Genomic DNA, 13,697 nt, shown 5'->3' with positions numbered 1-13,697 from the left:
CATAAGTGTCCAGTTCTGGAGTAGTGTCAAGCAAAATCATGTCCTCTGGGTGAATTTTGCTCATTATAATCTCATTATAATACCAAAACACACCTCCATCCCAAAGGCTACTCGCCTTCAAGGTGCGACTACACCTCACTAAGCATGTGCTGTGAATTTCTCTAGCTTATACCTTCAAAAGTAAAGCAAGGAGATTTTATACCAATCATAATAAAGTCATGTATGACTAGAGTCACTCAAGAGCCACCTAAAGATAAGAAAGTAGTATAAAATGGCTTAAGAGAGGAGGAATGCTTGGGAAGATACCATCATAGACAAGTTGGGAGGACATTGCTGACTGCTGGGATCAGCTGATGGGCTGAACCTCTCTTCCCCCTCCCTAGGGATGCCTATTGGGTCAGATTTGAACCCTCGGTTACACCAAGTGCTTCCCTGGGAAACTTCAAAATCTCTATAGAGTTATGCCATGATTTAACATGTTTGTAGTCAGCTGTATTATTCATATTCTTGGTACTTGCACATGCTTTGCAGACAGTGTATTTATCACTGGCAATCTAAAAGAATCTGCACTTCTGTTGCTTTAATAAGCTGTACTATTCATTAATCTAGCCATGAGAGTTCTCACTGAATGCACCCAAACTTCGTAAGTCTGGCCATGCTAATTCATTGAACGTGACTAGACTGAATTTACATTGCGCTATTTGTGCCTCCGTGATCGTGGTAGTTCAATACATTGAACATGACCAGACTTACAGTGTTGAATTGGGCATCACTCAGAATCTAAGCCTAGATGCCCCCAGCCCCTCTGATATCTGAGGACAAGCTGGAACACAAGGGATTTATTTTCTGCCAAACATCTTTACCCTTTAATGCAACAGATATACAGCTATTCTGTTTCATTTATCACTGAAAAGGATAAAGGTGGGTTTATATCATTGAGGAGGAAATTAATTATCACAAAGCAGAAAGGGGAAGGAACAGACACCCTCCTCACACACACTTGTAAATACAGGCAGTGTTCTCAAACAAGTAGTGAAAGCTGTGGAAACCTGGACTGCTACATCCAATTTCTAGCTAAGCTACTCAGAATCAGGTCTATTACTTGGGAAAAGAGGTTATTTACTGTTGCACCTAGAAATCTATCCATGCTCTGATGGGCCAAATTCAAGATCAAAGCCTAGACTAAATTTCTTATTCCTGCCTTGTAGTCATCTCTGCGGGGTTCAAACTAACACTTCTTTAAATGCTCACTTTAGCAGTGCTACTGCATCTGTAAGCTTAACAGGCAGCCTTTCTTTACAAAACCTCAGCTTTCACTCCCTCCCAAAACCTCTGCTTAAGGAATTATTTTCCCTTGGAACACTTTAAGTGCAAAGGAGCAACTGTTGGAGAACAACTACAAGAGGACCTGGACCTCAGACACTCTGTTGTTCATAACTATCCTAAAATAGCATGGAAGGCAAGTTTATGACTAACAGACCTCTAGAAGGCTTGTGTCAGGATTCAGTTCTGCTACAGACTTCACATTTGACCTTTAGCTAATCACCGTGGTATATCACTATGGACCTTTGGTCACTGAGGTAAGTTTCCCCTACAGGAAAAACTTCAGAGTAATGGATAATACACTGGCTTACCTCTTACCACTGACACTTGTATTTTCTTAGGCCTAGGATTGAAGCCTCTGATGCTCTTATAAAATGGAAGTGGTGAGGTCCAAATGTGGACTTAGTAGTATATGGACTTAATCAACCACACAAAACCTCACTGACATCAAGCACCTCAGTAATATTTTATTTCTACAAGTCTTCTTGTCTTATTTCCTGGAGACCTCAGTTCTCCAGAAGAAAGGCCAAGAAGTGTCGTTAATATTTTTTCACATTACTTCTTGTAGGTATGTAAATACAACAGTTATACAGGGAGATATTCTACTTACTTCACTGCTGAGATTTGGTCCTCAACTTCATAGACTCCTAGTCTTCGATATACTGCATGCAAAATCTTGTCACCTTGATAAGCTGTCCCTCTGCCATCCACTAGAGCAACAATAATTCCCTCTTTGCTTGCAAGATAGGTTATCCAGCTAATGCTAAATGTTTCCTTTACATTCTGACTGCAAGGTCCTCCATACCTGAGGATGAAAATTCACACATTTTCAACTCATATTTATAAATTTATAAATTATTACCGGATACTGGACTATAGCTATAGGTACTTTTTAAATTTTCTCCACAAGTATTTTGTTATATGGCTGTGGTTCAGAGAGCTCTGCAGACAAACAGTTCAACTACCATTTTCATATATTTGTGAGATTTTGCTATCTAAAATCCATTGTAATCCTTAAGGTCTTATGCCTAAGGCAAATCATTAGTTTTAGCTCAGACTAAGGGGTGCAGCATCAGGTGCTTGTCCTAAGGTAAATCCTTGGAAGAGTGATGCCTCAAAGACTCAATTCTTTCCTCTCTCTAAATTCCTTAGGTATAACAGCCTTTTTTGGTGCTTTTCTGCATTTGATCTCCATGTGCAGTCAGCAATGCCAAAGAAAAACAGGAGAAAAAAGTACAGCTCCTTACACTTTCTGGCCATCCCCAGATCTTCTCTGTTTCAGTAGGGATTATTGTGCTGTTGGAGCTGTGGGCAGAACACACCCCACATAGCTGAGCTGTACAGAGAGACACTCCTCATGGGAATAGCCTAATGCAAATTACACATTTTACTTTAAGGACACAACTGAGTTAATCTTCTACTCTAAATTTCATTCAAACATACTTAGCATTCTTGGACCTTTGGATCACCACTGATTAATAAAAAAATGATGTAAGCTTTATTACATCCACTCAGCTCTCCTTTCTGCCTCTCTTTTTTTTTTTGCACCACTGCAATTTTTTGTTGCCTTTCCTGCCTGTAATAAATTAAATTCATGTCAAATACTCTTAGAAGGAACATTTGATGAAAGAAGCCACTCCACATGGCTTAGGGGTGTTTGGTTTTTTTCTTAAAAAATGAAACAGGCTCTTGTATTTTTCATATTAGCAAAGCTCAAATCAATAATTTCAGACTGCCTCATGATAAACAGAAGCAGCAACAGAGCTACGAACTCCAAGCAATAGCTCACATGTTTTTATCCTTTTTCTTTCTCTGAGGAACTCATCTTTGCCATGCTAAGATTAACATAAAATCCTCATTGATTTCCATTGGGTTGAATGTCTATTCCAGAAATATATTTAAAAAAACACTACGATAAACAAAACAGAACTAAGTGATTTTGCTTTTTCTTCAATGTTGTAAATGTCCTAGATTTTGTTAAATTATAAGAAGTATGTTTTCTGACAAAACAATAACATTCAAAGAAAGGAAGTGTTACATACACCTGAATAAGCAGAGGGTACTTCTTGGATCTATCAAACTGTGGGGGTAGAAGCATTTTGTACCACAAAGCTAGAAAAGACATATTAAAATTATATTGTTAATGGTTAAAATGATTCCTCCAAGCATAATCCGGTCTGGTGTAATAGTGTATGAAAGTGAATCAGCACAAACTACACAATGCATGAACGGTGAATCACAAAACTGATGCAAGTAACTGTTTATATTCAGCTGTTGAAGAACAACTTTGAAGAAATAGTGTCCACTTTTATTTTAATTTAGCTATGCATAAAAATATTATTTCACATTACCTCTAGGTTCTGTTTTCGAGGTGCCTAGAAAAACACAACTAGGAATATAACTCTTGTTAACATCATGAGAAACACATTTTGTAACTTTAGACTGATTAATTTCCATTGAATATTGTTTGTAAAGTCACTAGTGAAAACAACAGTGTATGCAAGTCAATATAATGTGTAACACATGAACAGCAGTTTACATTTCACATTTTATCACCACCATACTATAATGTTTTTACATTATATTTAAACACCTTACCGATAGTATTAAAGATTTAAAACAAAAAATTGCATTGTGAAGCAGAGATGTTATTTTAAATACTACTCAGATACCCTGAGGCACAGACAAATTGGTTGTTGTCAAACAGGGGGGAACCAGGCCTATTCTTCCCAATCTGAGAGGCTAACAAGTTTGTTCTACAGAAAGACGATACTTACTATAACAAAATAAAGGCAAAATATTAAAAAGGTAGGAATAAAAGGTATAATAAAGATGTGTAATTCTTACTTATACCATCCACTTCAAGTTTATTAATTTCTTCTTTTGGCAGTTTGATCTCTTGCAAAGCAGACTGCAATTCCCAATTGTCTTCCAATACTCTGAGCTCTAAGTAAAAGACATGCATAAATTATTAAGTAATTTATTGTTAATTCCTCTTCATTAATTGAGATTCCTTTATTTTGTGTTATTAGAACAGAAAGGAAATCCATGAATTTTACAAGCAGAGTAATGAAATCAACTCAGACACTTCTAACTGGGCTTGATCACATAGCTAAATAAAAGCAAGGCACTGGTATTATAATGCACAAATATTAGTTAGATTTGCATAGGATGTACATTTTGCAATGAAAATCATTTCACATGTTGCCTCTGAGTGTTGGAGTCCTGGATGTTATGAAGAAACTCCTTTCTCCTGCAGAGCTCTCATCCTAGTTTTGTAATACGGTGGGAGCTGGAAATGTAAAATTCATCCCGTCATGCAAAACACAGACCTGTATCTCCTCTCTTGCTTACCACAGTACCATCAGTTTAACCTCTGAGATACTTGGGCACTGTGGTTAAGCATATAGATGTTTGGGAATATCTTGTTTCTGGGCTAACGCAGGAAATGCAGTTTCTTAAGGGGTTGTGGCAAACCCCTGCTTAACCACTGTATGGTATATTCATGCACAAAGATACTAGACTTACCATATAACTGTCCCTAGTAACATATTACTGCACACTTAGTGAACCTCTTTGGTTGTTTTTTTTTTAATGTAAAAAGTATTTTACATTTTTGTTTTAATTGCTTTAGACCCAATTTACAGTTATATAACTTAAAAATTACTATTCAAAATTTAGTTAATTTCCACCATAGGCTGCAGAACTATATATTATGAATCCACTGGATATTACTTGTTTATTTACGTGTTTTCCCATTAATAGTGATGGAAGAGGAATATTGTACATAATGGAAATCTGTGACTTTTAGCTTCACTTTCAAAATGAAAGAACCTTTTAAAACTGCAGGAGATTTTCTTTGTTAGTTTACCTTTTTTTTTTTAATGCAACCACTTCCCGTCTCTGGAAATACTCAAAAAAATACAAGAAGTACTTCTCTCAGCACGTCTTGAGCTAGATAGTGGTCAGGACATGCCAGAAATATAACACTGGAATTTGTTCTTTCAAAGTAGTATTGACAAGTTTTGCAGATTCAAGTTGTTTTTTTATGGCTGAAAGATCATCCTAGCTTTGGGTACTCACCTAAACTCAGCTGAACCCTTTCCATCCTTCCCCTCAAAACTCCTGAAACTTGCCCATTACCACAAATGAATTGTAGGCATGCTGGAAGGAGCTTCCAAACTGGTGTATGTTAGTTTAACTGCATGCCTCCTACTAAAATTCATGGGTGATATATTTTTAAAATCCTGCCAACTGCAATGAAAATGGATCTGCTAAAAATAGCTTTGCACCAAAGAAGAGATTATGAAAGCAAGAGACTTAAGGAAAATTAATCCAAAAAGGTCATAAAAAGTAAAAAAGAAGCCTGAATTTTTTTTTATTCCTGAAGAATAATAGCACAGCAGAGTAAGACATCATGAATCCAGTGGTGAAGATCCACTAAATGAAACTGTTCTCCCCTACAAAGAGGTTAAGAAACATGTATTTGTAGTTGGGCATTTAGCTGCATTTAATGCAATTCATACTTTGATGAGGAAGTAGTAGGGGCCCTTGATACACAAGGTCATATTGAATCATGGAAAACAGAGAGCTATCACAATGGATTAAATATGAAAAAATCCATGCATTAGCAGTATTTAAACCTTTAAACCTATTTAAAAACCTTCTGCAAAAGAAATACCAGAAGGACATAGTGTTTTTATAGCACAATTGCAATAGACACATTGACCAATCTTTTCTATCTGCAAACATTTTTGAGTGGTTAAAAACAAAGATGTACCAACTCCTATTGGAGTCAAAATAATCTTATGTTGCATTTCATTGACTTCTACATGAATCACCACTGATCAATTTAGCTTAACAATGTTGCTGCATTTGTCTTCCTCATCCTTTTATGTGTCTTCTGGTCAGACAATACTCAGTTAATAGTGGGTTATCAATACCAGCTGAACTGTAAGGACCCTGGCATTAGAACTACCAGTGCATTTCCACTGATTATTGGGGAAGGAAGGAGGAATGCCAAATCACTTAAGTTTTTTACAGGACCATGTTAGTTTTCATAACATTTCAGAACTGAGGGCTTTAAGTTGGGTAAGAATTTTTAGGGTAAAACAAGGGACAGACAGAGAAAACTCACTGCAGAGCAATTAATATTTTCATGCTTAGCAAGTTCCTGCTTGGTCTGGTTGCAAACACTCCTCTCCAACAGGCTACTTAAAGGAGGGCTCTGAATGTTTCTTGCTGGAGTTCCCATTTTGTATCAATAACTACACCTTGTCTGAAGCAGTTATTTGAACTGATCATCTGAAAGAGCTTCTGCTCTTTCCTGACATCTCTACCAATGGCTGAAGAGCAAGTCACTGATCCAAATTCTAATTCGTACAGTACAATACCTCAAACTGCAAACTCTGAACAGTACACTGTTGCCTTTTGTATAGGGTAGGGCTGTTTCATGAAAAAACTCAGTGTCTTGTGTTCATCTGAATGTGAAAAAGAATAGCTTGGAAATCACAAGAATGTCTTCTACAAAGTTTGACTCAATATTTGGTAGACAAAGAGTTACTGATGTTCATTGCATCTATAGTATGTAAACAGGAGAAACCTCAGTATGCTATAAAAGTGCTGGACTCAGGAATAAAAATACAGGCTTGAAATTGATATCTGGATTTTACTAATTAACAAATCTAGAAAGACACTAGGTATTATAATAACAAACAAGACAAAAGGCTTCTTGATCACAATCCTAATATTGTATTAGAGGATCTACATAGTGAAGATCAATGAGAAAAACAATTGCTCAGAAACAGGCAGGATTTTTGCAGTACCTCTATCACCGTGGTTCTCAAAAAGAGTAGAAATGGGAATCCCAGGACCTGTCATAAGAATGATAAGAAGGCAGTTTATAGTTTGAAGCTGGAATTTGGTGATGGAGTGTGTATTACATTAACATTGGTAAGTGACAGGTGTTAAAGAGCTCAAAGTTCATACACAAATCTGAATCTTCTCTGCTGTATAACTCACTAGTCCCTGCTGCATGAAATGTATAAAGTACTGTGTGTACACAGACTTGTATACATACAGGCATTGCTTAGCAAACATAATAGAAGTAACTTCAAATCTACTAGCAAACTCATCCTCCCTAGAGATGAAGTGACATCTAGTTAATACCTGAGATGAGATTACATAAGGTGAATGCAGAATTAACAATGTGAAACATTCTTTGAGAACATGTCACATCGTATTTGTGAAGGTGAGTGGCTTTCATATGGTGACGACCTTACTGACTGTTTTGTGCAAGAATGATTGAAAGGTGTTATTATTTGCTACATCTGCTTCTCTGCTCAACGGAAGTTCTAAGGAACTCTTCAGCTGATCAGTCACTGCAGAATCGGAAGAGCAGTAAACTTTATATGAAATACGCAAAAGGAAAACCCTGGATATTTTTCTTCCCTTTTTTTTAGATTGTGACTTCACTCTTCTTTGATTACAGCAATGGATGAAACCTCAGATCACTGAAATTACCTAACATTTCAAAAGAGCTAAGACTCACTTAACACTTCTGTTACAAGTGGTTTCAGTGATCACACATCTTGATGAACTGAATTTTTCTTAGTTCAGTTATTAAAAATGTTCTCAGATAGTAAAAAACCAGCATTTTGTGGCTCACATGGGCTTTAATAATTTCAGTTGGGAAACACATTGTAGTAGTTTCTCATAGCTAACTTTGATCACAGGAATTGCAAATCAGTGTGTGTTTCTAAATCCTGCTCTTGCTGCTGCAAGAAAAAGCATGACTGATGAACCAGATTACAGTCTGTTTTGTGCCATGAAGGACTTTCACAAATTTGTTCTTAATTCTAAAAATCGCAAGGTTTTTGTTGAAAAAGTAAAAAAATATAGAGTGAAAATATTTGTATTTTCTGAAACACCTTCCCAAGGTTTTTGGACATGGAAAAGTTTCTTTCTGGAAATCTCTCCTGGTTTTTGTGAAATTTCTATGATTCATCTAGCTATCATTTGGGATAATCAGTATTATCTACACCTCTGATAAATTTGAAAGAATAGCTGATTATATGTTTGCTTGCATGCTATACATACCATAACAGATCAAGGCATAATACTTAGAACGTTCACTGAACCTTGCTGTATAATATTGGCATCTCTCTTTCCTTAAATTGCAAGTAATGCATTGTTTTCTGATAGGTTTACTTCCAATACTGATTCTAGGAGAAAAATAAAATAAAGCAATATTTATTTTGCTACAACTTCACATGTGTCTGCCTTATATTTTAGAACATATGCACTGTACTTTCAGAACAGTTCAATTTAAAAATAAATGTTTTCCCTTTTTCTAATTTTTTTCTCCCAAGAGTATATATTTAAACCTTAGATGCTATTTCTCCTCAATTCTCAGATATAATCTAAGGTCAAGATTTAGTTAAAATAGCTTGTGAAATTACACTTTAAACATCTTGAAACTGAATTATTTTATTGACAAATCCAGAGCTATATTCTATCAACCTAGTACCATTAAGATAATATTGAGAACACTTACTTGTAAATATTCCTTCTTCCTGGATAGCCTTCAAATTCATTGCTTGAATAGAAACTGTAAATTCATTTATATGTTAATAAATAATCCATAAAGTGATGACCTATGAACCAGCATCAAGATGAAAAGCCTTCTTGGAAGTTAACTTAGACTTTTTGAGATGTCTGCATGTGATGGAAGAGTAAATTAAGCTTATAAACCTTTCATCTTAATAAATCTTTGCTCAAACTCTCATTAGATGACAAATAAACAATATAAATAGGAGTTCTAGCTTAATTTTCATGAGCTTATCACTCCAATTAAGTAAGCTGTATCTATCTATCTAGTAAGCTGAATGAGAGACCATAAAAAGAGAAGTAACTGCAAATTGTATGAGGGTTAACCACATGATTAAATTTAAGTATTTCTAAATTAGTTTCTCTAAGATGTGTGATTGAAAATAAATAGAAAAATGAGGGCAATTTGCAAAGAATCTCCTGTAAGTAAAACAAGTTTGCAAACTCGTGCAGTGCCTTTGCATACAAATTGTTGTGGATCCATTCAGATACAAAACAAATTATACCTAGTTATAACTTGATGAATTAACAAATGGTGCTCAAGTGATTAAGTGTTGCTTTTACTGACACCACTCACAACCTGTTCACTTCATGATACTTACATTGCATCATTTGTTACTCTGAAAATGTATATTGCCTCCCATTCTCCACTTGTAATTTGGACTGCATTCTCCTGTCAAGCAAGACATATAAGTTACTGAATATTGTAGAGTTATTTCAGGAACTTACAGTAGATCAATGTAGAACACTTTACTTGACTTACCACAGAGTCATTGATGTAATGAATATGCTTATAACCATTTTTGTCACTAAAAATTTTGTAGTATGAACTGCTGTCTGATGTAAAATATGGTGTAGAAACAAAGAACTGAAACAATGGAAGAAAAATGGTAGATGAGATGTTAAGTAAGACTGTCCAAACTATTTAGCAGATTATAGTACACATACTAAAAGTAACAAGAGTATTTAATCAGTTCAGATGGGACAAAGTACTTTGCACAAGTGTTTACCTGTGATGTTCAATCTCCCAGTCAGTACACATTACAATTTCTCACTTGTCTTGTCAGATTTCTTAACCTGATAATATAGATACCTCAAGTACCCCACAAATGCAAGCTCTCTACTTATAAGTGGAATAATTTGTTTGTATATTGTGAATGACCTTTCTTTAGTTATTCAAAAATAGGTAGAGGTGATGTTTAAAAAAGAAGTTCCTGAATAAAGCTTATGTTCATGAATGGTGCCAGGCTGAAAATCTTGTGGACCACAGAGTCCGGCTGATTCACTGAGCAAATACAGCACTAAGTAAATGGATATCTAAAGTTTCCCACACCATTCTACTAATGTTAAAGAACAGATTATCCCAGAGAAGACCATTCAACTTTTGCTTCCTTTCAAACCATCAACTCTTTACTAAAATTGTCAGTCAAGGATGAGTTACTGCAACAGTGAGTTTTATTTTCAAAACACAGAAGAATGACCTGCAAGCACTTCAAACGTAGCACCAACATTCCTGAGTGAGTATGACTTTTGAATAATACTAACCCAAGCTTGACTAGAACCTGTGACCACAAGCGAAATTGTTCTGGAGCCTGCTTCTAATATTCTTAATGCTTAAAATCCCATAAAGGCTAAAGCAGGGATTTATGCATGTGTGCAATTTCTTTAGCTCTAATAAAAACCTGTCATCACAATGTCAAGAGAATTGGCAAAAAAAGAAAGGGACCAAGTAAAAGAACTAATTCTTGTAAATGTGTAATCTTCAACTCAAATAAAAACATGTCTCTTAAAGGACAGTGTACTGAAAATCGAAACTTGGTTAAGTCCACAGCAGGATATTCAGGCACAGTCTAAGGTTGCCCACACTGAATTCTAGTAATTTCACCTGCCTGAAGAGTAAACATAAGCAATAATACTTATTCACTGTTAGAATATATGATTATAAATACTGATCTCATGCTCTTACAATTTTCTTGCAGGTTTGCTTTTACTGTGAGTTCCCAAAGATAGGTGTTATGTCTCTTCCAAGATAAAGGTTACTGGGTAGAGAAAATTTATTTTGCTTAGGGGTAACTGCAGAGAAGTATCAACTAGCATTTTAAGTGGGGTATCTTATGTTGAAGGTTCCTCCCTAGCTGAAGGTGTGCAGCACTTGGCACTAAAACTGAGTTCTGAACAGACAGGTTTTATTCTCAAAATGCTATGGTATGACTGATCTTATCTCTTGCCCTGGTGATATCAGAGGAATTTTACATCTATTCTTTGCCTCCAGGATGCTTCTAAGAATTACATTGCAGTATGAATCTGTGTCTTTTCATGACTTCCCTCCCTTCAGCATAAGGGAGTATATTTTCTAATCAGTTGGTCTAAAATTTGTAAAATAAGACAGATAAAGGGTTTTTAAACTCAGAAAGCAAATAGCCAGATACTATGCCTTGCACAGCATTAAAAGTCTCAATCCTACAGTGCAACAGGTTTAAGCAGTAGTGTTGTATGACTCAGAATTGTGCTTCATGTTTCAAAACACTGCTGTGAAGGTGCAGAAAGCTGTAGCTTTTCATTGGATCAAAAGAGAGTACAAAAAAACTCACTCCGCCCGCCCATCCTGTTTGACTCTCTTCTATGTGCTGTTGGTTCTGAAAAACAAAATCAAATGTACACTCTTTAAGAAGTTCAAGAATGAGTTTATGGAGATTCAAAATCTTCAAATAAAAAAATCTGTAGCTGCCTGTAAAAGAGAATTTTAGAATACTTGCTATGAAGGTTCAGGGACTTGAAGGTTGTCTGAGGTAAATAATATTACTGTATTAATATCATCATGTTAGTTAAAATATTATTTTTAACAGCTGTCATCAGAGCTAAGTAAAATCTAAGGTAATTGTTTTAACCTTATGCAACATTTTCACTGAAAGCAATAATTAACAACTACTTAATCTCATGATTTTTTCAGTAAAAAAACCAAGTAAAATAATCTCAGTAATAATAATTTAAAAAATGTGTTAGATTCTCAGTTGGTTCATTTGACATATTTCCTTTCTTTTCAAAGCTATGATGTTGATTTATAACAGTGGATAATGTGACTATTAGGTACTTCTTTTAAATGTAAACCTTAAAAACATTAAAAATACAAGCCAAATACTTTAACTAAGTACACAGAAATCAAGGGTCTCTATATTTGGTGCTCAGCTCAAAGATATTAAAGGGCCTGATTTTCAACACTTTAAAAAAATCTCACAAATAACATATTTAGAAAGAAGAATTAAGGATTGGCAAAGATAATGTAGGCAGCAAAAAATCACCCAGATTATCACACCCTGAGACTATGAATGTAAGTTTAGCAGGTCTTAACTCCTTGTAACATTCTTAAAGCTGATTTTAAAAAAGACTTCTACTTAGCATAAATAGATCAGTACCTCCTGCAGCTAAAGGTGCTTTTACATTTTTATTTATGTTTTACTTATAAAGTTTCTAGTGCATTTTCAATACTTTCCTAAGACTTTTTCATTGAAGAGTATATCTTGCTTGTTGGATGGAGCAAGTGATTTATTATTTAACAGTTCTGCATTCAGTCAATGTATTTCTTTTTTTTTATCTTGCAAATCTTTCTTCATACTGTTCATTTAATACAGTATTTCTTCACAGGCTGAAATAAATGCAACAAATTTGCTTTCTAAAGAACATTGTTTGTATTTGTTATCCTCAGTGTAATCTCATTAGCATTCAGAATGCTTTCCCCCTTTCAACTTAGTCCCTGCAAAGTGACTTATTTGAGCAAAAGTTGCGGGTATTTGCCCTGTAGAAGACCATTTTGTACTTTGTAAGGGCTCCACTGAGCTATTAACTAACAAGATGGATTTTAATTCTTTTCATGATAAGAAAAATGGGATGTATTGTTTTATTTCTGCATCCTAAATTTATTTTCCTTTCTTTAAATTAAGGCTCAGATCTTGATGACTTAGTACATTAAGGATATATTTAACTTCTCTCATATGAGTAGTCCCATTGACTTCTATGGGATTTTTCTGTGTATTAAAGTATTTACAGAATTTAATTAGAGAACTGTCATCTTTATAGGAAATCCCAATTTCAGAAACACATGCCCAGGTTTTAGTCACATGAATAGTTCCAATGAAGTCATATTGGTTTCTGTGGTCTACTCACATGAGCAAGACTTGAACACATGAACAGTTTCGATGAATCAACAGTTTAGGAACATCTTGTAGATTATATTTTGTTATTATTTTCAAGTACATAAAGCCTAGCACATTTATTGTACATTAGAGTCTCGATTTATTCTGAAATCAAGAAGAGAACTATTTTTGCCAATGGAAATGTACAGAGATATACTTTCTAACGGCAAATAGAGCTAATGCAGCACTCCCATCTGTTCACACTCCTTCAATTGGCCATTTGCGCAAACTTTAATGTGATAAAAGCATTGTATCACTGTATAAATATAGAATTATAGAAACGTCAGTAGTGACTCCACAAATAAGGTTTCATGGAGAAATGCAATTAAACAAGGATCATGAACACAGTCCTGCAAGATGTTAATTGTTCTGGTCTGGTTCCAGCAAAGCAATTAAGCACATCCTTAATTTTAAACACATAAATAGACCTACTGAAATAAATAAAACTGCTTACATGCTTAAAGTTAAACTTGTGTTAAAGTACTTTGGTGTATTGTGGTAGAATCCTAGAACCCTTGAGGTTTTTTTCTGTACATTAAAATGTTTAGTTATTAAAATGTAGGTTACTTGGAGGCA

At 35.0% G+C, this 13,697-nt stretch overlaps 1 protein-coding gene across 5 annotated transcripts in view; it reads right to left on the bottom strand.

Annotated features, from left to right (window-relative positions):
• FAP (fibroblast activation protein alpha) overlaps window positions 1-13,697 on the bottom strand; it is a 47,870-nt gene that overhangs the window by 16,739 nt on the left and 17,434 nt on the right. For all 5 annotated transcript variants that reach the window (XR_007509470.1, XM_049828010.1, XM_049827921.1 and 2 more), the window contains exons 12-20: window positions 11,523-11,567; window positions 9,695-9,799; window positions 9,534-9,604; window positions 8,879-8,932; window positions 8,422-8,546; window positions 7,149-7,196; window positions 4,171-4,269; window positions 3,366-3,435; window positions 1,934-2,128 (exon numbers count right to left, since the gene is read on the bottom strand). Coding sequence is in view for 4 of the 5 variants with exons in the window: in XM_049828010.1 (XP_049683967.1) it covers window positions 1,934-2,128; window positions 3,366-3,435; window positions 4,171-4,269; window positions 7,149-7,196; window positions 8,422-8,546; window positions 8,879-8,932; window positions 9,534-9,604; window positions 9,695-9,799; window positions 11,523-11,567 (812 nt within the window). In the remaining variant the exon portion in view is untranslated. The remainder of the gene's footprint in view (window positions 1-1,933; window positions 2,129-3,365; window positions 3,436-4,170; window positions 4,270-7,148; window positions 7,197-8,421; window positions 8,547-8,878; window positions 8,933-9,533; window positions 9,605-9,694; window positions 9,800-11,522; window positions 11,568-13,697) is intronic.

The sequence above is a fragment of the Accipiter gentilis genome, chromosome 1 (genome assembly GCF_929443795.1).
Source record: "Accipiter gentilis chromosome 1, bAccGen1.1, whole genome shotgun sequence".
Lineage (NCBI taxonomy): Eukaryota > Metazoa > Chordata > Aves > Accipitriformes > Accipitridae > Astur > Astur gentilis.
This window is presented reverse-complemented; position numbering and strand designations above follow the sequence as displayed.